The 27,226-nt window shown below is 38.5% G+C and overlaps 1 protein-coding gene and 1 pseudogene across 2 annotated transcripts in view; both read left to right on the top strand.

Annotated features, from left to right (window-relative positions):
* Positions 1-27,226, top strand: part of Rasal2 (RAS protein activator like 2) — a 269,469-nt gene that overhangs the window by 221,427 nt on the left and 20,816 nt on the right. For both annotated transcript variants that reach the window (XM_032914830.1, XM_032914829.1), the window contains exons 6-12: positions 9,738-9,891; positions 11,075-11,173; positions 12,543-13,097; positions 14,445-14,589; positions 21,286-21,430; positions 22,055-22,291; positions 25,810-26,011. In XM_032914830.1, the coding sequence (XP_032770721.1) occupies positions 9,738-9,891; positions 11,075-11,173; positions 12,543-13,097; positions 14,445-14,589; positions 21,286-21,430; positions 22,055-22,291; positions 25,810-26,011 (1,537 nt within the window). The remainder of the gene's footprint in view (positions 1-9,737; positions 9,892-11,074; positions 11,174-12,542; positions 13,098-14,444; positions 14,590-21,285; positions 21,431-22,054; positions 22,292-25,809; positions 26,012-27,226) is intronic.
* LOC116911064 lies at positions 24,230-25,351 on the top strand (annotated as a pseudogene).

Below are 27,226 nucleotides of genomic sequence, written 5' to 3'. Positions count from 1 at the left end.
CTCCATTATGATGACATAGACTACAAAGGTATTTCAATATTTCGCTATCTAATGCTATTCAATTTGAGTCTCAATGTATGATCTGTTTTTGGGAAAAGTTCTATGGGCTGCTGAGAAGAATATTGATTCTTCAGTGTTGGGATGAGATATTTTGCATCAGCATCTATTAGTTCCATTTGACTTATGATAAATAACTCAATGTTTTTATTTTTGTCAGACTGTCCTGTTGTTTGGTGAGGTGGGGCACTTAAGTCACCTGCTATTATTATATTACAGTTAATATGTGGGTATATATCTAGTATTTGTCTTATGGAATTGAGTGCACCCATGTTTGGTGCACATTCTTTTTTGGCCCTCTGTTGCTATGAAAAAACCAAACTGACCAAAACCAGCTCTCAGGAAGAAAGGATTTGTTTCAGCTTTTACTTTATAGACCATCTATGATGGAAACCAATACAAGAACTCAAGACATTAACCTGCAAGCAAGGACTGAGGCAGAAGCTGTGAAGGAATGCTGCTTACTGGTTTGTTTTCCATTGCTTGCTCAGCCTGCTTTCTTATACTACCTAGTGCCCAGGAAGAAAAAGAGATTCGATTTTAAAGGTTATACATAAATGTCTTCTTTTTGTCTTAAAAATTACACTAGAAGCACTAATGTGAATGCTAATAGAACTAGAAAAATCTCAGTCATAAAGTACTTAACAAGTGAATGATCAGATACAGTTGCTGTGCAAAAAGGATTTCTGAAGTCTTATCACTTAAGCTATAAATGAACTACTAACAGATACATAAAGTAGTAAGCACTTGAACAAGATGCATTTTCCCCCTCACATAAAAGTCCAAGTCTGCCATTCTCAGGATCTTCAAGGAGCTCTTAATGAACACAAGATAATTGCTTTAACTTTGGGTATGACATCCATGTTTCAGACATCAGAAAAGGGGGACCCTTTTAAGGGTATTGCCTACTACCAATTGAGTTATCACACTTTTAAAGCATTTCCATGAAACGGTCAAAGGACCCTTGGTTATTCATTACTAACTTATTTTTGCAAGGGAATCTGGAAATTTTTATGTTCGGTTTTACTGTACCCCCAGTAATGCAAGTATCAGTTCTTAAATTCAGAGAAAAGGATAGATAGTGAGAAATAGTCAGCTAGCTAGCATTTGCCATTAATGATTAGTTTAGCACAGATACTCCCAGAATTCTGGAAGAGTTTGGCCTGCCCTACTTTAGGAGACTTGTACTCAAGATAATACTTACCATGTACATTGGGAAAAATGAAAGTTCCCCAGAGAGATTTATAGTAGTGATGTTTGTGTTTCTCTGTTAAAATCCTAACTGGTTAGTACATGCCAGATAAAAACATATCCATACAAATAATGGATATAAATGTATACGGCAGCATTATTCACAGTGATTATGATTACCAAATGACCATCAACTGATGCATTTACAAACATAATATATCCACATAATATTAGTCATCCACAAGAGAGAATGGAATACTAATGTGTGCTACCATGCACCTGACTGTTTAACCTTGAAAGCATGAAAATTGAAAGAAGCTTGTCATGGACTATAGACATAGCCTAGGGCTACATACTGCCTTTCATACATTTCATTCTCCCAATCTAGATGATAAGTGTTGTCTTGAATACTAATTCTAAATATTGTGTTTCCACTTGTAGAATATGGAAGTGTCAAGAATAGGAAAATGCATTAGAGATTAATAGTTGTCAAAGACTGAAGATGTGATATAGAAAAAGCCAATGAAAGGAATAACTGCAGAGGGGTTTTGACTTTTGTTTTCAGTGGCTGAAAAGATTTTAGGCCTAGATTGTGATAATGACTGCATAAATCTGACTGTACTAAGAACTGTGTAAACTTAAAATGGGTAGATTGTGTTGTATGTGAATTACATTTTAATAAAGATGTTTGAAGAAAAGAAAGACAGCTGGCCAGGAAGTACTCTGCAATCCAGCTCATTAGTCTGTGAGCTCATTCCAGGAACAGAGTTTCCACTGAGCTTTTTAATGCTTTGCTCTTAAACATATAACCAAATGTCTTATAAATACCAAAGGAATACTCCAAAATGAAAGACAGAGACCAAAATAACCAGGTAGAAAGAGTAATGTTCAGGGGGAAAAAAACTTCACAAGTAAAATAAATATTTTCCAAAACAACTAGAAAGAACTTGAAAGATAATATGAAAGATAAAGTCACTATTGGAGGAAGTATGACAGAAGATGGACGAATCAGACTGGCAAGATGGCAGAAGCCAGTGAGCGCACTTTCCCACAGGACCTGGTTTCATCCCTAGAGCATTCATGATGGGAAGACAGAACACATTTTTACAAATAGCCTTCTGACTTCCACATCCCCCTATATGGCAATAAATAATATAAAGAATGAAAGAGTCCATGAACAATATTATAGAAAAGGGAACAAAGACTTTAGGGAGACAATTATCAAAGGAATAACAGAAGAAAATGTTCCCAGATAAGAAAACAAATGTCCACCCAGATTCTAGTACTGTAAATGGTAAAGGCCCCTAAACAGAAGGCATATCAGTCTGTAACATCACAGAATATCAGATCACCAAGGTTTGGAGGGGCTGTTTGTTTGTTGCATGCAAAGAATTGGGCGTAGAGAGCATGGTGGTGAAATGGGACCGCATTCTAATTTTTGGTAAAATTACTAAAAACCACAAGTCTGGGGGAACATATCTTTAAAGTTATAAGAATAAATATTTTTAGCTTAGTTCTCTTAAGTTCTTAAATGTCAAACTGAGGAGTGTGGCTCTAGTCTATGAACAGTAATGAACCTTAAACAGTTCTTAGCAAACGACGTAGAGCAGTGTTGTGGTTGAACAAACCCAGCACTGTAGAGTTTGGAACTCCAGATCATGGAGACCATGTTTGGGAGGCCAATTATCATAAAGTTACTGTGAGATATAATGAAGGCTTTAAGGAAGATAATTGGAAGTGGAAATGCAAAGTCAAAAGACAGGATACAAGGAGCACTTTAAAGAAAAAAACAATAAAATGTTACAAAGTCATTATTTAAAAGACAACAAATCATTTAAAATCTAGCAAAATCATTTCCTATGATCCATATTGGTTACATTTTGACATTGAAAGTTTGCATGTGAGAAGGCATGGGACCATGAAAAGACTGATTGTTTTGTAAGTGCCTTTTGCTCAAAGGCACTTAAAATTAGGGAATGATGAAAAACATTGCCAGATTTCAAGAACTTGTTGCCACTGCTAATCGTTTGGATTTTGGGTGAGTAGGCACAGGAACACTCTAGTACCATCTTAGCTTTACTTTACGGTCTGTGGACCTGGTTGTATCCTGCTTCTTGGAGGAATGCTTCAGGAATTTTTCATCTCTGAAGAGGTTCTCGCCTATAGATTGATTCAAGAAGTTCTATAAAAATTAGCAAAGGCATGAAGGCCAGACAGCGGTCACATCAGGGATCTTTCTCTGTCACTATCCGCCATATTTTTTTAAACAAGGTCTCCTCTTAAACCTGGAGCTCACCAGTTGGCTAACTGCAGTTCCGTCTGTCTCCACTCCTGTCATTGAGACCATAACCATGCACCCCTGTGCCCAGTCCGTTTATATGGGTACAAGGTTACAGAATTCAGTTCTCCAGACTTAAACAGCAAGCACTTTACACACTGAGGCATCTCCCCAGTCCATTCTGAGAAGAAACTTCGTTATTCTGGTCTCTTCACAACTACAAAGAACATTCGTAAGATTTTCGTACTGACAACCATTAGAAATCAGGCATGCAGACCATTCCGAAAGTCTTAACATTCTTGTTCTACTTAAACCTTACCTCATTTCCCCTACCTATATATATTATAGAGAACAGTTTTCTCAAAATTCACTCTGACAAAAGTCTTGACTTTTCCAATCTCTGGCCATTCTCCATAGTCTTGATCTAATTGAGGGGTTCAAAGTAGTGGAACTAGTCCTAAAACATTTTCTTTATAAACACTACTTTTTGTCTGGTACCTCTCTTTGGCATAGTTCCTCTTTATCTCAGTATCACAAAGGAGATTTCAATTGTAATATCTTACTGCATGTGTGTACTTTTAATAAATCATTAGCATAGCATGCAAAATGCAACAACATGGCCCAGTCCTTCCCTAACTCTCAACATGATCTCTTATCAACCCCACAGACTCTTACATTTACAATAATTCCCATGGTATTTTGCATTGTTGTTCTGCTTTTGAATGTGTTCTCTCTTCTCAAATAACATTCCCTGTTCCTATGCTCCGCCCTGAGCCTGGCTCATGTGCTAAAATACCATGACTTGTCTAAGCCCTTAGTCTAGCTAACCATTGACCGCCCATGTAGATGACTTATTATAGCACCAACTATATTGTATTAGATATGCACCTGTATTTCTGCTTGCTGTACTCCTTGCATTCTGATAATCGTGGTTCATAGGTGTTGTAGCTGGCTAGGATTATTTAATTTGCTTATCTCCCTTGGCAGCTTGCATAGCATTTTCTAGAACCATAAAAGCTAGACCACAGGAAAGAGGCTTCCAGGTCAGCTATAGCTCAAGGAACATAGTAGAAGAGTAAGGCCAGAATCCCAGGAAGAAAAAGACAGAAACAACAGTCATGTCAACGCACATTTTAATGTGGAATAGAGAAATTTTACTCCTAGATTAAGAATTACAGGTAACTATTGACTACTGGAAGCAGAATTAGTCTCTCTCAAGGATGAGTCTTCTTATTGTTTGCCTAGTGCAAAGTGATCAGTCTTGAAACCATATACACAGTGTGTGTGTGTGTGTGTGTGTGTGTGTGTGTGTGTGTGTGTGTGTGTGTGTGTGTCTGTACACACATAATGAAAAAAAGAGAGGATAGCAACTTGAGAGTGAGGAAGCCTTAGGATTCTGGGAAAGGTAACTGCGGGATGGGGCAGGGGTTAAGGAGAGGAAAAGGAGGGGAAAAGTGACATGATTCTATTTCAATTAAAAGTATTTTTAAAAAGAATTTCCACCCTTCATCTGGTTATTAGTTGAGTTGGATTCTGGGTGTAATTTGGTTTATTTATATGTCCGCTTAATTCAGCATATCTGTGTTTATATTTATTTGATTGGTACTAGTAGATTATAATACATTTGCAATTTAAGGACCAAGAAAGGTATATTATAAAATGGTACGATTTCTATTAATTTTCTACTTCTCTAAATGTACTTTGATTTTTCTAGTCTCTTTCTATGCCCCCTTTATTGAATGTGCACATGAATACATGTTGAAGTTGCTTTGTTTCACGTTTCTGTGGGATGGAGAGCCATGAGGTTTTTATTTCAAATGATGACTCAGACTACAGAAACCCTCCCTATTTTATGGGTAGCTTCTAGGCTCATCAGACCATCCTGTCTGTCTGGAGACTTGTGCATTATGTACTGTGCTTCCATAAGTAGCTATGTGTGGCTAACATAAAAATCAACAGCATAAGCAGTAAGGACTGGCTTCAATACAGACGCAGGCCTGTGCAGATGGAGCTGAGCTGTGGAGACTCAGACAGTGGGTTTTGAGTGCACAGTAGAACCCTAGTTAGTGAGTGCTATATAAAGCCTGAGAGGGAAAGCCAAAGTTACAATACAGGAGACTTAGATGGTTTTCAACAGATAGAATCCCTTGGAAATGTTCATGATGTATCTGATCAGTAGAATCCAGGAAACAGGGAAAAAAATCTTTTCTTATTGTGAAATCTCAGTTTTAAAATGTGTTGAAAATGTTGAGATACCCAGGTTTGCTAATTACTCTTTGGGACATTTTCAGAGTGACTGCCTTAAAACGCATAGTGGTTAAAACAGGAGTGTCCTGCAGTACTCAGCTCCTGGCTCAGCGTCTCTTCAAGAATTCAGTGACACAGTTCAGAGCCATAACTGCCAACCAAGCAGAAACTCACCTGCACTGAGTCCAAGATTTGTGTGGCAATAAGCATTTTTAATTAAAAGTTTCCCAATTCCTAAATTTGGAACGGAATCTGTAAACACGTGGCAGATTGAGCTAGCCAACCAAGCATTATTGGAGCTGTTGGAAAATATGGCTTTAAAAAATTGGATGGGTAAGCTGAGAAAATCCAGCTGTGTTTATTTCAAATCACACTAATCAGGGTTCTTTTACTCTTTTCCTTCTGCACGAGTGCATCTACTGGTTTGTGTGTGACAGTGCCCCATCCCCCAGCCATTCACTTTTCTAAGACCGATTTTAAGTAGTGATGAATGTTGACGTAATATAAAGGCATTTACTATGGTAACAGAAAGCCTCTCTTGCCTGGTAGTTTATATTCTCAATAAGTCAGCAAGTAACCTTCATCAACAATTAGATTTTTAACCCATGCTAACCCTATCCTCACAGTCCATAAATTGACTAAATGTAGATTATGGCATTTATTAATTCAATGTAAAAAATCAACCTCTAAGAAGCTATTTCCCAGTTAAATTAAAGAACAGTCACATTGGAACCCTGGATTATTCCTCTACGATGCTTATTCTATTGGTACAGGGCAAAGGAGAACAGTCAGGAGAAGAACCTGGCCAGCAGTCAAGGAATGCACATTATCTACTTTTAAGGCCAAGTCAGGTTTCTTGATGAAAGTCCTTGTCAGGCTCACCTTGGAAAAGTTGCTTTAAACTCATTATTCTCCCAATAAATCCCCATTCTGTTCCATTAGAGGAGCAAACTGGTGGCACCAGGCTCTAAAACTCAATAATTAGAAGATCTGTGGAAAATCAATTCATGTGAAGACACAGGAAGAAGTAAACATGATTAGAGGTGACCTGGGGTTTCTAATGCCATACTGAAATACTGCCTCCTTCCCTGCTCTTGCCTTGAGACATCCCCAGGCTGTTTGATCTTCTGTTTACTGTAATCATGCTTCTGTGGGAATTACTTCTCAGAGACACTACCTTCTCAATAGAGGAAGAGCTTGTTTATTTATTCAGTAGTAAGGTTGGACATATTAGACTTTGGCTATCGATTCTGTGTATATCCACATTTTGAACTAAAGAAGATTCTGAACTATATATTAAATATTGAAATTTCAGTAAGTAGCATTTTAAATTATAATTCCAGATGGCTTGATTAGAATGAATTTTTATAGCTGCTATTAGAAGTTAGACTATACTGGAAGAATATTGAAAAATACTGTATTTAACTTATTTTAAAGTTAGAAAATAACTTTAAACCAGATAAATCATGCAAAAAAAAAAAAAAAAAAAAAAAAGCTACTAGGATGGGCACTGCAAAGGAAATACCAGGTATGAGAGATTGTACTTGCAAACAGAAATATGGTGAATATCTAGTGGGAGGGTAGCTGGCTGGCAATCAAATGAAACAAGCATCCTACATCTGTCCGTAAGTAGTTTTTAATAAGAGATCATTCTCCACTTCCAGAGTTGCCTTTGACTGAGAATTTAATGGGACTGGGCCCTCGCTGTTCCTTCCCTGCTGTTTGAAGCAGTCACCTTCGCCACAGTTGCAGAGCATGCTCCCTGCGCCCTGCCAGCTGCAGCTTCTCCCTGCTGCCTTCCAGCTCTAATCTCCTTAAAGGTGTAGCACCATGGCAACAGGCCCAGCCTAGAGCCCTGGAACCTTGTTTGTGTTACCTGAGGGGCTAGATGCAGCCTGCAGGAACAGAGGGACATCACCTGCACTGCAGGCCTTGGATAGAGAGGACTTGTTCAGTTGTTTGTGCTTCTGTCCTGCATCTGTTGAAGACTTGAGTAACACCTGAAAGGCTTTTTATGCGGCATCAGTAACTGGAGGCATCAGGGAAATCATACTCAGTTGGTTCCTGTCTTCTAAAGAGACTCTTCTGAGATGTAGTCCAGGAAGTGACTTGCTACATACCGGGACATGTGGCACCGCTATGGTTTGGGGCTGCACTGCCAAGTGGCTGTACAGTTGCTTCATGTAGGTAGACATTTATTTTGTTTTAAATAAAAGCAATTGATATTTTAATTTTTTGGAGATTATAAAAAATAAAAGAAACTTTGTTATGACACCTTATACTTTAAATATATCTTGGTCTTTCCCGGTGATCTGATCATCCCTGAGCTAGAGCGGTTTTCCTCCAGCAGTTCCTGAGAAAGATAGCTAGAATTGTTTTCTGTTTGTTTAGTGAAGATTGTGGTGTTCTGTTTCTTCAATCTGGCTTCTCAAGAAATTCAGTGTATTGAGAAGGGCTGCATTGTGATAAGTTACACACTTAGTTATTTATAACTGTATTGTACTGTATTTACCCCACATAACTTCAAACATGTTTTCTTATCTAGAGCAAAGAGAAACGAATACAACTGTTGCTTTGTCATATTTTATGTACACTATTTTTTTGGTGGCTTTTGTCCCTTTTTGTACATACTTTGCATTATTAATAGGAAATACTATGTTGCCTTTTTTACTTAAAAAAGATTGTTATCAGAACACAGTATTTTTCAGCCTAAACTTTAGATGGTGATTATTGTTTGTTGGTTTGCTTTTGTTGTAACAGCAGGCTAACTTATCCTTAATGCTTAAGAGTTTCCTATTTACAGAGTGTATCTAAGTAGAGTGGAGACATAAGATAGTGACCCTAGTGTGAGTTTCCACTATCGTATTGTTTAATAATTTAGACCCTTCTGGCAGTAAGTACTAAAGCTCTCTTCCGTGTTATCCTTGTTCCTAGTAAATGAATAAAACTGCTTAAAACCTTTTATCAAAACAAATGTCTTTTACATAGACATTTCTTTTTAGATCTATTATTAAGACCTTCTACTTGAAGCATATGGTTGTTTCAGTTAATAAGTATTTGTATTGATCAAAACTGCATGGGCATACATTTCTGAGTTCATGAAAATTGTATTCCATCGTTTGGTTCCCTGATTTTATAATTTACAGTAGGAAGACGGTGAAGTACTAGCTCCTGTAGTGACAGGGGCTGGGATGCCTAACAACCTACACTCAGCCAAGATGCCTGCCAACAGTGCGAGCCGTCTGCACACTTTGGCTTTTTTTTTTTTTTTTTTTTTAATTCTATGAGAAGTTTCCTCAAGGCATTCTATTCTTTATTCATATTTATGTTGCAAAGCATTTATGGAAGTCAAAGTTTACAAAAGAGAATTCCATATTAAAATGGTAACAAGGCTTTTTGAAAGAAAATCTTTTGCTGGAAAGTTTTTTTTTTTTGCTGTTACTCTGACTACTCCTGCCTGCTTTCTCTTGCTGGATGTGTGGGGTTGGGGTGGGATCTACTATCACACAAGGAAGCAAGCTGAGATGATCCAAGAAGATGATTTGTATCCTCAGCAAGAATGTCTCGACAGGGGGCTGGAGAGATGGCTCAGCGGTTAAGAGCACCCGACTGTTCTTCCAGAGGTCATGAGTTCAATTCCCAGCAACCACATGGTGGTTCACAACCATCTGTAAAGAGATCTGATGCCCTCTTCTGGTGTATCTGAAGACAGCTACAGTGTACTTATATATAATAAATAAATAAATCTTTAAAAAAAAAAAAAAAATGTCTCGATAGTATTTCTGCATAAAAAGTGATATGCACTTTTATGTATACCACACGTATGTAGTTGCTAATACTCTTAATATCATAGGATATTTATATGTTCCTCCTTTATTTCTTTCCCTTCCACTTTTGTGCATTTTTGTTCGTCTCCTGTCATCAGACCTCATGTGACACTGCCTTAAGTCTCTTGTACTTTTAGGTCTCGTGGTCTGCCTAAACTGAAGGAGTCGCGTTCCCATGAGTCCCTGCTGAGCCCATGCAGTGCGGTGGAGTGTTTGGATCTTGGGAGAGGGGAGCCGGTCTCAGTGAAGCCACTGCACAGTAGCATCCTTGGACAAGACTTCTGCTTTGAGGTAAAACGGGGAAAAAAACATAGAAAGAAGGGAGGATAGTTGGTAATGATTTAATAATTTCACTACCATGTTTCTGATTTGATCATCTTAACTAGTTTTCAGTTCTTGAATTTTTTTTTCTTGAAAGGGAACAGTTAAAAATCTGTTAATAGAATTATATTTGCAATTGAAGTTATTAATAATTCTCATGCCTTTGCTTTCAAAAACATGAGCACTTAGTACATTCTCTGTATAGGTTACAGATGAACTATAGCTTCTCAGATTATTATGCTAATCTTTAATATTGATAAAGATGCCATATACTAGTATTTAATCCTTAATTTTAAGGGAATTTTGAGAAAAACTCACCAAAATCACAGTTTTATAACTATAACATGAACAGTTCTTGACCAAGGACCATATTTTGTTCTTGTAATCTCCTGTGTGTTCCTAGATCAACAGCCTCATTTCAGGTCCTCACTGCCCTTCTGAATTAGGAATCACTAGAGCACACTGTCTGATCTGATTTATAGTATTAATGAACTGGGAGTGATAGAACACAGCAGTTTGAGCAGGTCATTTATATGTTTTTATAATTAATAAGAATAAGGTTATTGTTGTTCAGTAGACTTTATTATGGACATAGTATACTATGTCCAGTGTTATAAATGACTAGAAATCAGGGTTAGTTGCCTCCTGGAGGAGAAATGGATTCCAAAGAGTGATTGAGTTGTACTGATGCTTTTCAACTTCATTTAGTAGCCTTCCGGTAGCATTGTAATGAACCAATCAGAAGAAAGCAATGATTTTATAAACATTTTCACTTTTTAGTTAACTTTTATTAGTTCAAATGAACATATTCATTTACAAGTTATTTTAGATGTGTCAAATTTTCTTAGTGTTGTATTTTTCTGAACCATAGGCAAGCTAAATTGTAAATGAGCTTTGTTCTCATAGCTCAGAAGTATGCATGCTACTTAGAGATTAAATTTTAAGTAAAGGTATGACAAAGCTAAAACAACTGTTTTAGTTTTACATGGGAAGATTCGAGTTCCAAACACGTCCCTAAACTATTGAAATTACAAGATAAATCTCTCTCTCTCTCTCTCTCTCTCTCTCTCTCACACACACACACACACACACACACACACACACACACACACACACACAGAGTCTTACATCATCTCTAATCTTTGTGTTGAAGGTCACCTACTTAAGTGGAAGTAAATGCTTTAGCTGTAACTCCGCCTCAGAGAGAGATAAGTGGATGGAAAACCTTCGAAGGACAGTTCAGCCAAATAAGGTAATGGTGGCTTTGAATGACAAAAATGCGTCACAAACAGTACATTTATACCACCCCATCTAAGACATATATGGACCATGTCAGAAGAGAGAGCAGAAGTATAAATGCAGGAACACTAAAGAAGGATTGAGAAGCACACAGCCAGTGTTCTCATCACCTCAGAGCTGGTGTGGTAACAACCCACACAAAGCTGGGTCTGTCCTGTCAGCAGTCAGTCATGCCTTACAAGAGTCTCAAAGGCCCTACCCCTCCCTGCTGAACTGTTGGCTACTTGCAGATTTAGGGGAAGAGCAATTGCAGGTTTCAGTTCTATACCCACCACAGGAGCCCATCAGGCTCTAGTGGACGACTCTAAACACATGGCTGTACATATTTTCTTGATTAAACTCAGTGGGTCTCAGAAGGGGGGGTGGTAAAAGGAATTTGTAAGGAGGGGAATAATGAAGGTGAGAAGAAATTTAAAATGCACATTATACATGTATGAAATTGTTAGAACCAATTCAATAAAAGTCTTTTTAATACATCACTGTGTAAGCAGCAAGTCAATGAAAGACAAATGTTATAATATCTTGATTTTATAAATCTTTGTAACTTTTCGTTATTGAAGCAGGGTCTCAGTGTGTAACTGAGACTGGTCTTAAACTTGCAGCCGTTTGTCCCAGCCTTGCAAGTGCTGGGATTGTAAGCCAGTGCCACCACATCTGGCTTAGAGCGTGATCGTACTGAAAATAATCTTACTGGAGAATGATATTGTCATTTTACCAATGTGAATGCAGAGACTCAAAAAGCTAGGTGACATGCTCTGCCAGAAGAAGGCAAGGTTGTTAGCGGCTTTTTTTCCTATTAATTTTTTCTTAGTAATTTCCTAGAAATTATTCCAGCCTCATATAGCTGGCTATGGAGAACTTATATGCTGATATTTTTTAACCCAAGTAAAACAGAAAATATGTGGTTCTGTAAGATTCTTTTAAAAGTATTTTTGATTACATTTATTTGTTTATGTACGGTGTGTGTATCAGACAGGTAGACAGACAGACCGACAGACAGACAGAGAATGGGAGTGATGAGCACAGTGTGTGTAGGGAAGTCAGAGGACAATCTTCAGGAGTTGCTTCTTTTCCTTCCACCATATGTGTCCTGGGATCAAAGGCAGGTTGTCCAGCTTGGCAGCAGGTGCAGCTAATGACCACCTCACTAGTGCAAGACTCTTCTGCAGAGCTCTGTGATCCTAAGCAGTGAGGTGGGGTTCCTCTTCCTGTATGCTGGCTGTTCTTAGCAGAGGACCATTAGTAATCAGCATTATTCTGAGAAGAAAACATTTTCTTTCTGATATGTCAGCTTTAAATTCAACTTCATTGTCTCTCTTTAGGACAATTGTAGACGAGCTGAAAATGTTCTCCGTTTATGGATCATTGAAGCCAAGGACCTTGCCCCTAAAAAAAAATATTTCTGCGAACTGTGCCTTGATGATACCCTCTTTGCTCGTACAACCAGCAAGACCAAAGCAGACAATATTTTCTGGGGTGAACATTTTGAATTCTATAGCCTTCCGCCTCTTCATAGCATCACCGTTCATATTTATAAGGATGTGGAAAAAAAGAAAAAAAAGGACAAGAATAATTATGTAGGGCTAGTCAACATCCCCACTGCCAGTGTGACTGGTCGCCAGTTTGTAGAAAAATGGTACCCAGTGAGTACACCCACACCCAACAAAGGAAAGACAGGAGGACCTTCTATCCGGATTAAGTCACGTTTCCAGACTATCACCATACTGCCTATGGAGCAATACAAAGAGTTTGCAGAATTCATCACCAGCAACTACACCATGCTGTGTTCTGTTCTTGAGCCAGTAATTAGTGTGAGGAATAAGGAGGAGTTGGCGTGTGCCTTAGTACACATTCTTCAAAGTACTGGCAGAGCCAAGGTAAGTCAAAAGGGGTATGTATCTCCCTTAAGTCCGTCCCTACCATGTACAAGGGGAAAAGAAGCTTTTCAGAAAAAGAAAGGGAATTAAGGGTGACTTAAGAAAACCTATTTGCAGATCTATAAGAGACTGAGATTTTTAACTAAAGTGAGTGGGAGAACTAGCAAACACTTACTTCTAATTGTTTTTTTTCATGAGGTAGGTAACATGGATGTAGTTGCTATAATAACCCCACAACACATTCAAACTCTGGTGTTATTGTTGTTTTCTCTTTGAAACATGGTCTCACCATATTACTCATGTCTAGCCCCAAACTTGTGATCCTCCTGCCTCAGCCTCCCAAATCCCAGAATTAAAGGGATGATACAGGTGTGTACCATCATGCCTAGCTAAAGTTTGTCTGGAATCTTTCTGGAGTACTTTCTGACTGTTTATTAAGGTTAACTGCTAACTGTATCCCTGTGGTACAGAAGGAGATATTCAAGAAATGTGTGAAGTGTAGATCTTCATGGAATTAAAATCTGAATCTGAACTGAAAACATCAAGGAATGTTGTACAGTTACTTGGCAGCTGTTTCTTGGTAATCTTTCTTCTAAATGGAGATGAAAACTGGGAAGATAAAATAGCATCCAACATGTGCCTGTAACTTTTAGATGCTGAAGTGTGTCCTTACTATATGTGTTGAACAAAAATAAACACCATTCTTGGCCTCATGGAGCTTTCAGTTTCTGGATCACACAGTATTAAGTAACTGAACAGTAAATCTGTGATTATAGTGAGACGTGCAGAGGGCAAAATGGAAAATAGTACTACGGAAGTGTGCGAAGGAGGGACTAGCAGGTGAGGTGCTGGAGTAATCTGGGTCCAGGAGGAAGCAGTATATGAACTAAGATCTAAAGGTTTCTAGAAATTTGTTTTATGATATGGCAGAGGTGAGGGTAGGAGAACAACTGCGAACAGCATTTGCAAACATTTCTTGTAGTGAATAAAAGACGTTGTATGTAGAAAGGCTATGCGAGCGAGCTAAAGGACAGAAGAACCAGAGCAGCGTGCAGAGACTGGAGCAGAGAGAGTGCACTGGGTACGGTGGGGGCAGGGCAGGGAAGAGAACTTGGAGATGCATTCAGAAAAATTTTCAAAAGTGCATTAGAAAATGTGAAGGAATTCAGAAAATAAATTTGCAGCTGGCGATACATAAGCTTTGTGTCCTGTCTGCCTTTTCTCTTTCCGTGGAATTTGGTGACTTAGTTTTAAAGCAGTGTTCCCAGGATATCTGCTATTTCCATCTTTTCTAATGTTGTTACTTAACTCAGTTGCTTTCTTTCTGACCGAACATTATTCCTCCAGGATTTTCTGACTGACTTAGTGATGTCAGAGGTAGATCGTTGTGGAGAGCATGATGTCTTGATCTTCAGAGAAAATACCATTGCCACTAAATCCATTGAGGAATACCTCAAGTTGGTGGGACAGCAGTATCTTCATGACGCACTCGGTATGGAAAAGGAAGAATCTGTCTTCTTTGTCTTTCTGTTTTAACTTTTTGTTTACCTTCTAGGACAGACAAATTGAATCCAGACTCTGCATGCATTTAGTTCATCTGACTTGAGTGATTCAGATTTCAACTATAAACTGTCCTTCCCAGCACAGTAACCACACACATTCACTGTAACATTAGTCAAAGTAGAAAACCCATCGACGTATACACTCATCCCACAATCTTGCATTTCTGATCCTAGGATATGTAATATTATTGATATATTTCACCACTAGAACTGAGGTGTTCTATTGCTCCTAACACTATTGGGTATTCATATTGTGATATGGCTATATTACCTCAATCTTCAAAGGATCGCCCTACCATTTATTATCATGCATTCAAAGCTCTCCTCAGAAATTAAGAAATGTTTTATAGTCCCTATAGTTCTACACTTCCGTTTTAAGATCTTTAACTAGTAACTAATTTTTGTCCAATCATTACTTGTTGATGACTAAGCCACTTACTTAAAGATCTAGATGTGGTTATGAATTGAAGTCATTGCTGATAGAGTAAGGCATAGTAACATAAGATGATGGAATAATAAAGTGGGCATGGGTTCCTTCAAGAAAACAGTGGTGTAGACTGTTAGTCTGTCATAGCCTCAGCCGACCTTGTTTTCATAGCAGTCCCCCTACATCAGCCTCCCAGTACTAGGATTATAGACATGAGCCACCATGACCAGCAATTTTTTGTATCTCCATACTCTTAGCTCTGCACATAGAATGTAGTACTGTACAAACATAATGGTAGCCACATATGTGTGTGATATTATGTGTTTGTTATAGTACATATATTATATAGTATATATATTGAGGTATGTTGAATGATTATAGGGATTTTTATTCACAAGGAGTTTATAATATGAGGAAATAAGATAAGGTCTGCTTAAGCAAGAGAAATCCTGTGTTTTTGCAGAGGATTTGCAAGGACAATTAGAGATTAGCATAAAAGTAAAAAAGAATGAGACATGAAATAAAAAGCCTGGAAATGAAGGAAAAATCAAGGATGCAATAAACCTTTCAGTGGAAAGGGAGCATGAGAGTAAAACAGTGAGATGACTCTGTGGTAAAGGCGCTTGTCACCAATGCTGGTGACTCAGATTTAGTTCCCAAGACCCATATGATGGAAACAGTGAGCCAACTCCTGCAAGTTGTTCTCTGACTTCCATACATGTATCATAGCACTTGTGGGCAGGTGCTCAGGCGCGCGCGCACGCGCACGCGCACACACACACACACACACACACACACACACACACACACACACACACACACACACACACAGCTTGATATCATGCAGTTATGGCCTGCCAGATGTAAATGTTGGGAACCAAACTCAGGTCCTCTGCAAGGGCAGTGCATACACTTAACTGCTTAGCCATCTCTCTAGCCCCTTGATTAGATTCATAACAGAAATCATGGAAGTAGTAGGCTTGAAAGGGGGGGAATTATATGTTTACCTTATATGTATTCACCTGAAGTTCTAGGAATCTTCGGGTGTGTTTCAGTAGGAAAGCAAGTGAGAACATCTAGACTCAGGGTGTGAAAACTCAGAGACTAATTCCCGTAGAAGTGTTAAAGCTAAGAAATTACCAAAACAGAAAGGAAAGAGCCAAAAACATACCTCATGATTCATGTCTGCTGAGAGTGTAAAAGGACAATGAGAAATCAAGAAAAATGATCAGAGAAAAATGCAGAAAGAGAAAACCAGGGACACACAGCCCTGACACTGATAGAGAAGATAGGAAGAGAGTTGGGGAAGGGCTCTTTTTCTGGGAGGCTCCTACACAGTCAGCTGTATCAGGGTGAAGTTGAATACGTCAGAAACTCATTGAAGTGGATAGTGGATGCAGACTTCATACTTACTGTGAGAAGCACATGGATGCAGATGCTCTGGGTGAAGAGTAGAAAGAAGGGTTATGCAATCCAAGTCAATGATAGGAACAAGGTTTCCCTAGAAAGTGGCGTCTCCCCATGCAATCAGTCTGCCTGCTCATGTAAGGGGCATTCTGGAAGAGCATGGCTGTTCACAGATGCACTGTGGAGGCCAAGCTGAGTGCTCGTTCTCAGTGTGGTTATTGTTAAAAAGAAAAGGAGAGAAGGGTATTTGCCTAAGAGAACTAGCAGAATCCGCAAACCATCAGTCTCTCTAAAGGTGATGACGTCCACAACACGTTGTCAGAAAGCCCTTAAACAAAGACGGTAATGAGCCCAGGACTAAACCCCAAGATGCAGCATCTCGTCACTCCAGGTGTCCTGCACGCCGTGCCCTGGAGAAACAGCACAGTGCGAGGAATGAGGAGGAGGCAGAATGCTAAAGCTTGGGCCCAGATAATAAAAGAAGCCAAAGAAAAACTCCATGAGCAGATTGCCAAGAGACGTGGGCTGTCCTCACTGAGAGCTTCCACTTCTGAGTCCAGTAAAAATAAAGTCTTCAAAAATCATAAATAGTCAGATGTTGGAGGCAGGGAGAGTCAGAGAAGCAGAAGATACAGCTCAGTGGTAGCACATTATTAAGTATTCATGATGCCCTAGATTTAATCCCCAGAACTACCTTTTTTATTCTTACATTATGACTTACTTATGTTTGAATGTATGTGTGTAAGACAGAGACAGAGAACAAACACAACTTGTGGTTGGTTCTCCCCTTCCACTATCTGGGTGCCAGGGATCCAGCTAAAGTCCATCGAGCATTGAGCAAGTGCCTTTGCCCGTGGAACCATTCTGCTAACCCAAGACCACCTTTGACAAAAAATTCAAATGGTAAGAAAAAGCAGTTGTCAAATTGTTTCACAAGTTGAACATTACTTGTGGTGCTTCACATCAGTGAATCAAGAAGAAAGAAGCCAGACAGTGTGGCACATGCCTTTAGTCCCAGCACTTGGTAGGGAAATCCCTGTCAAGGCCTGGTCTACAAAGCCATTTCCAGGACAGCCAGGACTACACAGAGAAACCCTGCCTTGAAAAATGAAAAAAAAATTCAAATGGAAGGAATCCTAACTGGTAAAAAAGTAATGGCTGATTGATTGGTCAGGAAGTAGGTCTGTGTTTCTGTGAAGCATGCCTGCTCTAGGAACAATTAATTCCTACTCTGACAATTGGGTTTTTTTTTTTTCCACTTCTGTTACCTTGAAACATACTCAACTGCTTTTATATAAGATCTAATAGGAATTATGAGGAAAAACAGTTGATTTTCACTGATATTAGAAAAGATACCATTAATCACATTTACATAGGTACTTACTATAATTATAAATTATATGTAATGGCTTGCTTTAATAATTTACGTTATCTAATAAAAGGCAGCAGTGAAGCATCTCTAACAGTATTCTCTATTCTGTGAACATGAAGGTGAGAATATTGATATTATAAGATCTATTTGCTTAAAGGGATTTCTGAATTAAATGTCCAAAATGATAAATGAATATCAAGTCCTTTGATACAATAATGAATAATTAAATAGCTAATGAGCTTAGCAAGGCGTGAAAATTAATTCATTGAGCATGGGAAACAATTCAGATAACCTACCAAAGATCTCTTTTAACATTCTGTAACTTAAGTATGGGCTAGGGTAACGAAAGTGGTTGTAGCTTCCAAGAACATGAAAACAATTAACTCATAAGATCCTCCGTACTGAAATTGGATTATCGTCTTTTTTTTTTTTTGTATTGTCGTCATCTTAATGAAGTTTTGTTGTATGTCATACACTTTGAGCAAAATAGAAAAAAGAGGTGCTATTTCCAAATTGCTTGAACTCTTTGATTTTAGAAACTGCCAATCAGGCCTGAGGGTTGTAGTTCATTGGTAGAGCACTTTCCTGGCATCCATCAGGCCATGAGTTTAATATCCACCCATCCTCAAAGAGAGTTGCCTGTCATAATGTATCATATCATCTAGCTTCGTAGGCTGCCTTGATCTTTATGAAAGCATTACTCTCTACTGAAAAAAATAAATAAATAAAACTCTGCTTTATCTAGGCTTAAGTCTTCCATCTGTTAGCTCCCTTTACCTGACTGATTTAAGTCAACTTCTTGTCGGTGTCTGTGACACAGAAGAAATGCCATCTGTGAAACATAAATCTCTCGGAAGGTATAATTTCCATGCTGGTGTTGGAAGCAAATGCCTTTCAGCAGTAATGAATCAACACCTGTTCACTCACGCCTACACATGAATGTTAATGATGGTAACATTCAAAAATGGTGGTTTGCATAGGAACATCTAACAGAACTGAGCATGGCGTTTTTATTCTATCCGTTTGTATTTTATTCTATCATGTTTGTATTCTATCAGTTTGAAGGTAAAGGCAGGACTGCTTGATGAGTGCGTGGTCAGCCCGCTGTACAGGAGATTTCTCCTGAAAAGGGGAAAGTTTGGCGTGATGGCTCAGTGGTTAAGAGTGCTTACTGCTCTTGCAGAGAACCCACATTGGGTCCCCAGCACCTGCATGGGGGCTCACAACCATTCACAAATCCAGTTGCAGTGAATTTGATGTCACCTTCTGATCTCCACTGACACCAGGCACTTGGGCAGTGCACATACAGACATATACACATAAAATAAATTAATTTTTTTTTATTTAAAAAGTGTTTTCTAAAAGGGGCCGGAGAGATGGCTAAGCATTTAAGAAAACTTGCTTGCTGAATAATCACGCGGACCGCAGTTTGGATAACACCACCCACATAATATCTAGGTACCCACAAACACCTATAACTCCAGCCCTCAGGAATCTGACACTCTCTTGTGGCCTGCATGTGCAAAGACATGCTCATTGGCACACATATGTGCTTATATTCATGCAAATACAGATGAATAAATTAATTTTTTTTACATTTCAAAGAAGAAGATATAAAACATTCTGGATACACACTAATTAAATATGTAGATCCAGTGATTGCCCCCTGAGGCTCTTATTCTTTTCTGGTACAAAGCAACAAACTCCGTTCCAAATAAGTGTCTTTTTAGGTGCAGACCTATTCTAAACAGCATCATCATTGCTTCAGCACACTTCACATTATCACATACAAGCTATAACTGCAAACGGGGAAACAATTCTGGATTTTAATAATGTTTTTAAGGTATCTCATCTTTTAGGCCCTAAAGTGCTAGTACAACAAACAATTTGTATCTAGACCCTGAGTAATTTATTGGACTATTTACTTGAAGAATGAAAGAAAAATAGTTAATATTTATATTATTAGTATTTTCCTGGAATATTTGTGACCCAAATGAACACCTTCAACAAAATATTAGATTTCCAGTTTGGCCAATTATTACTGAGATATTTGAAACCCATAGTTCTAAGTTTACATTTATGTACCTTTAAATGAAACGGATTGTGTGAAAACATGAAATGAACATAATCTTATGGGAATTCTTAACAGTTTTAATAGTGATTTTTGCTTTATTAAAAGTAGCATATTTTGTACATAATAATACTTTCTATATGGAGCCGAACTAAGTGACAAGAAAAGTACCACATGGGGGTGAGGATTCCTTATCACAAGTCTACAAGACAGATCTAATGCTAATAATGCAACCACTGTTGTCGTAAGAGTATTTCTTGTAAACAGCATTTTCCATCTTCCATGATGACTTTTTAGAAAGTTTTTCTTTACCTCAGTAAAGAAAACATTTTGACAGAAAGCATGTTGTTATTTTACTTTTGCTACTTTATTTTGTAGAAATTACTGTTCTCCTCCAAAACCTGTTATGGCTAACCTGAATGTCAAGTCAGAAACCTTTTTGAGCTCAAGAAGTAACCTTCTTGAACCTCAACAAGGATCTTGAAAAGTCCACTTCTCTTTAATAAAGAGAGATCTGTAAGAAAACAAACTATGTACTCCGTCTCTCATAAAAACCTAGTAAGCTCCTAGATTGCTTTCTGAGAGTCGTTCAAGGGGGTGGGTTTGAACATGCTTAAAATCTGCTTCCTAATATTTAAAGGTTTGTCCTACACGTGAGATATGCATGTGAATAAATATGCACAAGAGAGTATAAAGCATGCACTCTTAGTAGGTATTGAAGAAGCATATGTAGGAGAGTTAAACAGAGAAGTTGATGTCAGAGAATATTACACATATCTTTATAGACAGGCATTTTGGCCAATGCTTGTAAACCATTGTCCATGGAAAGCATATAAGGTAAATATAAGAAGAAATTCTGCCGTTGTATGTGGAAGGTTGAATTACTGTCCTCAGTGCTAGTGGCATGCCTGAAGAACCTTGCTTGGATCTGTGTTTGACACCAACATTACTCCTAAAACCTTAGTTGGGTCCCTGTTCAGTCGAGCTTGGGTTGAGGGTTTTACCTGGAATGATGCTGTTACGTAAACTACTAGGGAGGGCTCTGTTACAAGTTCATGATAATTAAATATGTTTCAGGTTTCCAATAAAAGGTACTATATTTTTACATCAAATTGTTGCTGTTTTTATAAATAATGATGATGCTAGTGACTGGTTGTGCCCTGCTTCCAGGATTGAGAGAATAAACATAGTACATGGGTGGTGTGGCTGTCAGGTTCTAAAGCAGTGGTGCGTCATGGTCGCCCCATGCGGGCTGTGAGGAAAGACTCTCAGGAGAGCCCGGCTGTTCCGTTTCTGTTTAGGAAGGTGGAGTATTGTTACAGCACTTGTCTCCTGTTCTCTTTGATCAGGGGAGTTCATCAAAGCCTTGTACGAGTCAGACGAGAACTGTGAGGTGGACCCCAGCAAGTGCTCGTCCAGCGAGCTGACGGACCATCAGAGCAACCTGAGGATGTGCTGCGAGCTGGCTTTCTGCAAGATCATCAACTCATACTGGTGAGCCTGTGTCCTCCACAGAGAGTCAGACGAGGAAAGGCCTTGAGGAGACTACAAAATCCCTTCCTTAGCGCTGCCTAGCATGTCACCCTTCCCTGTAAGCAGGACGTGTGACCGCCTCTCTAAAGCACCTCTCCGTCTGTCAGCAGTCTACTTCCCAACACCTAAGAGTAGAGGGTGGAGATGTAGGGCGGGGCTGTTTGGTTTGGTTTGGTTTTTACTTTTTAAATTCTTAGCTAGTGTGGAACAGGTATTCATAATTTTTTTTCTCTATCACAAGCAGATGGTGACTTTGGGAAGATTTTTCGTGATTGACCTTTAGAGATGTAATGGCGAGCTGTGTACAACCAGATAGTCAGGAACCTTATGCCATTTTCCCACTTAGCTAAACTAAATTTGTACTGATCCAGAGGTTGGTGACTTTTCAGTTTGAAATCGTCTGGTCCTCTGAATTTCCCACAGCTCGTCAGCCACTACTCAGGCTGATCCCCATCCCTAGGTGTCTAATGAGTCCTCCTCCTAGCTCAGCTCTAGGCCAGTGGTATTGTGGGATAAAGCGGGGTCATGACACTTTTATATTTATTTTATATTTTTATATTTGTGTGTGTTTTCCATTTTCTGTAGTGTCTTCCCTCGTGAGTTGAAAGAAGTGTTTGCATCGTGGAAGCAGCAGTGCCTGAACCGAGGCAAGCAAGACCTCAGCGAGCGGCTCATCAGTGCCTCATTGTTTCTCCGTTTTCTTTGCCCAGCCATTATGTCTCCCAGTCTTTTCAACCTGATGCAGGAGTATCCTGATGACCGCACATCTCGGACACTAACTCTTATTGCCAAGGTCATTCAGAACCTGGCCAACTTTGCCAAGTAAGGGAAACCACTACCCTAACCCTGAAAATACTTGGTTTAAAAAACACTTGAGCGTTTGGATGAGGCCAGGGAGCCACATACCTACTTTACTAGGTTTTTATTGTATGTCAAAATTTCTAAAAGGGAAATAAATATTAAACTCTGGTACAAACATTTATTAAAGATTTATAACAATTTAAAGTGATTTTATAAAAAAATCCAATGATATGAAAAATGCCAATAACTAGATTAAAATACTAATTAAAAGATAGGATGTCAAATGATACATATGCTATCATTTTAGCAATATGATAAAATAATGCAGGTGTGAGAGCATTAGGAAAAGGCTGGTAATATGCTTACATCATGTGTACAAGTATTTTCAACACTTGAAATTTATTTATGTTTTAAGTTAGAGGTAGCATCTATAATTTAGTTTAAAATGGTTCTATATAATAAAAAAGTAAGCAAACCTGCTCCCTTCCCCAAAAGCTAGGAGTTAGTTGATACAAATGAAAACCATATGGGTGTTTGTTATTCTTTCAACTTTTCTATACGCTTAGAGAACTTTAGTTAAGAAACTAAAAGCAGTGGCTCACACCTTCAATGCCTGCACCAGGAGGTAGAAACAAGTACATCTCTGTGAGTCCAGGGCCACCCTGGGTTACATAGGTTATAGGACAGCCAACCTGGTTAACTGGTTAATAAGACTGTCTCCAAAGGGAGTGGGGGGGGGGGACAAAAAGAAGGAAAAGTTTTCACACGTTGCAAAATTGATTACAGGTATATTTAATATTGAAATACACAAGCTTATACCAACAGTGTGTGGAAGAACAACTGTCAGTTAAGCAGATTGCCTTCTCATATATTATTTTGCAGTTTTTTAATTTTTTATTTATTTTTATATGTATGGGTGTTTTGCTTGCATGTATGTTTGTGTACCACATGCATTTCTGGTACCTGCAGAGTCCAGAAGAAGACACTGGATTTTTCTAGGACTCCAGTGAGAGACTATTGGGAGCCACTATGAATGTGCTAGGAGTGGAGCCTAGGTCCCCTAGAAAAGCAGCTAGTGCTCTTCATTTCTGAACCATAGACAAAATCTAAAGGGACAGAAATTTCTTCTCCCATAAAATAAAGAGCAGAGACTTGGAAAAGAGCCCACTTCTATACAGTCTCCCCTTGTACAAGAACTGCAGTCCACAGTTTTCGTTACCCGTGATCAACTCTGGTCCAAAAATATTAAAGGGGAAGTTCTAGAAACACACCATTCTAAGTAGCAAACATTTCATGAAGTCCAGCTCAGTTCAACCCAGAATATCAATCATCCTATTCTATATATCCATGAAGTAGGTGCCACCTGTTAATAGACGCCTTGTTTTTATGCTAACTAATGAAGTATCATAATACTTATATTAAAATAACCTTTTATTACTTAATAATAGTCCCCCAAAAACAGAATAGTTTTGCTGGCAGTTTGAATGTGCTAAATAAAGAAAAATTTTAAAGTCATTTTTAGGGTGGTCTTCCTGGGGTTTTGTTTTTGTTTTTAATAAGTGCATGGTATAGAGTAAAATATAGCGTCCCATCATATGTGTAGTTTTCAGGCATCAGTTGGAGGTCTTCATTATGAACCATGGATAAAGAAGAGACTACTATGGAATATATTTGGAAACTGAAAACAGTTAAATTGACAGTTGTCTTGATGGGCATTTGGTAAATAACTAGGGGTTATATTATATGAGAATTTTGAAGGCCAAAAAAAAAGCATTTAGTTTCTACTCTTGAGATTTTTCAACATGAATTAAAGTAACACTAAAAAGTAAATTCGATTATGTGGCTGACTCAGCCGCAGCTGCGGTGTGAGGCGCGTGTTCGGGCCTTTGCACCCACAGGGCAGCGCCCCTACCCCCGCCCGCCCCTCAGCTAGCCTCCAGGAGAACACCCACCACAGCCATGCCGCGCATCTACATAGGACTCCTGAGCTAACGTCTGCGAAAAGGATATCCAGCACTTTTTAGTGGCTATGGCCGCCTCCTCTAAATTGACCTTAAAAATGGGTATGATTTCATGGAATTCGAGGACTCCCGTGATGCAGACGATGCCATTTATGAGCTGAACAGCAAGTTACTGTGAGCGAGGCGAGCGCAGGATCGTGGAGCACGCCCAGGCCCATGCTGTGCCTCAACCGGAAGCCGCAGTGGTGGAAGTGGCTACAGCAGGCAGAGAACTGGCAGAGACAAATATGGACCACCTGTTCTACAGAATACAGATTTATTGTAGAAATCTGTCTAGTCATTGCAGTTGGCAAGACTTAAAGGATTTTATGCGGCAAGGAGAGGGGACTTATGCAGATGCTCACAAAGAACGAACAAATGAGGGTGTAATTGAATTTAGTCCTACTCTGACATGAAGTGTGCTTTGAATAAACTGGATGGCACAGAAATATTAAGCTTATTGAAGATAAATCACAAACAAGCCATAAGCACTCTTACTCTGGAAGTAGATCCAGATCATGGTCTAGAAGATGATCTCGGGGTAGGAGTCTCTGAAGCAGCCACAGTAGATCTCGAAGTATCTCAAAAAGTCGCTCCCCATCTAGGTTTCAGAGCAAAGGTCGATCCCCATCCCACCAAAGGGCAGGAAATCCAGATCAAAGAGCAAATCTAAGCCCAAGTCTGATCGGGGTTTCCATTCATACTCAAGAAGCAGATCTAAGGTTAAGTATGGGAAGTCACGAAGTAGGTCACGTTCTCGGTCCCCCAAAGAAAATGGAAAAGGAGATATTAAGTCAAACTCCAGATCCGGGATCCACTCTCGATCCCATTCGCCTCTGCCTGCTCTACCCTCAAAGGCTTGGTCCACGTCCACTCCGCCAAAAGAGCTTCAAGGTCCTGTTCTAGATCCCGTTCCAGGTCCAGATCTAAGTTCTAGAGACTAACCCTGAACTCTACATTCTTTGCACACTATAACAGAACACTTTCCTACTGGCTAGGCAGTCACTCTTCCGAGTTTGTACTCGGCCTCTTCTTCAAGAGGATTTCCTGAGAAGGGAACACAGAAATTTGATTTGTGGCCAAATTTAATGAGAAAAAGATGAAGTTCTAAAATGGTATGAAGCCCTCTCCCTTCTTTGTAGAATTAAGATAATTTTGATTTTGTAGCCTTTGAGCTAAAATAACTTTTGTAAAGATTAAGCTGACTTAGATTTTTTTTTTTAATATTGCAGCAAGATCTGCTGCAGGGTTCTGTTGTCTTGTTTTACTTATTTTTAAATTAACTGTTCAAGCTTTGGATACTACAGGCTTTAGAGGGAGAACCCAAATTTTCAACTATGTTGGCTTTTTATAAAGCTTGAGTTATGTAAGATTTAAATAAAAGTTTGCTGGGGAGGGGGATTTGTAGCAGTTATCACTTAAAGAAACAAAATCATTATCACAAAATAAAAAGAAATTATACCTATTTGTAAATCAACTTAAAATGTTAATATGTCTTTTCTTAATCTCTGTTCTTTCTTATTTGTTTGCCTAACTCAGGTTTGGTAACAAAGAGGAATACATGGCATTCATGAATGATTTTTTAGAACATGAATGGGGTGGAATGAAGCGGTTCCTTTTGGAGATCTCAAATCCTGACACCATCTCAAACACCCCAGGCTTCGATGGCTACATTGATTTGGGCAGAGAGCTGTCAGTTTTACATTCCTTGCTTTGGGAAGTAGTTTCCCAACTGGATAAGGTAAAGTAAGAGGGAGGGTCATGGGAAATGGGAGATGCAGAACCTTAGTGTCCAGATTCTAGCAATCATCCATGATGATAACACACAGCCTTCTGCTGGTTAAGCAGCCCTACTTACTTTAGACATCTAAAAGTAAATGATTATCATTGAGTGAGTGACGCACAACCAAAATTCCTAGAGAGCCATGGTATCATTAGCAAATGCTTAGTTATATGAGCTAAGGAAACATTTCTATAAATTTATAGAAAGAAAGTTTTCAGGTATGTGCATGTGTATACATATCTGAAACATATATATACATGTATACCCTGCTGATGTATATATATGTATATGTATATGCATATATACATGTCTGAAAGCTTGCCTAGAAACTATTACCAAATACTAGAGTGTGCATCTTTATTCATGTGGGAGAAACTTCATCTGGTAATTTCTAAGGACAAGATCTTTTTTAAAAATACAGATTTATAAAATATTGTTCATCATATTTAAGTTAATCCCACTTAGAAGTTGTTTTTCCTACTATGTATGTCAGACTTGGATATCATTTTTACCACTGAAACCAACATAGAATCCAAAAATGTGGATGTTTTCTTTATCAACCAATATGAATTAAGAATATAAAAATAATTTATTTTCTAATGACAAATGGACTTCATTATTTTAATAACTGAATGTAAAGTATACCAATCATTTTCTTCATTCTGGGATCTTAACAAAGAGAAGTAGATTCTGTAATAGAAAGTACTTCAGTAATCCTTGTTATTTTTCTGTGATAAAGACTTGTTTTCTTAAATTTTCCTCATCTAGGAAATGTTATATATAATAATGCCTAGTAATAAACTTTAATAAATTTTACTTTCTAGAATAAATATATGATAGGAGTATGTCAACTGGTACTTAAAATGTTTATAAAACCATTAACCATTCCTGTTCTTAAGAACTACATCTTCACTTTGAGAAATGCTAGGTAGATATTAAGTTAAAGTTATGTGGACAGTAAATTCTCCTTATATGAATCTTAGCTTAGCACTCTTGAGCAAGTAAAGGCAATTTCCAGATGACATTTGCACTCAGACAGAGCAGAAGAGTCCTCTGCTGACTGGAGCACGTAGCTCAGTGTCAGGGCCTGCCTGACAGGCACAGACCTCAGGTTTGAATGCTAGCACTAAATGCATACAGTATAATTCCATAAGAATACCTTCCTGCTATGAA

Source organism: Rattus rattus, chromosome 10 (genome assembly GCF_011064425.1).
Source record: "Rattus rattus isolate New Zealand chromosome 10, Rrattus_CSIRO_v1, whole genome shotgun sequence".
Taxonomy (NCBI): Eukaryota; Metazoa; Chordata; class Mammalia; order Rodentia; family Muridae; genus Rattus; species Rattus rattus.
Note: the sequence above shows the minus strand (reverse complement) of the source record. Positions and strands in the feature narration are given on the sequence as shown.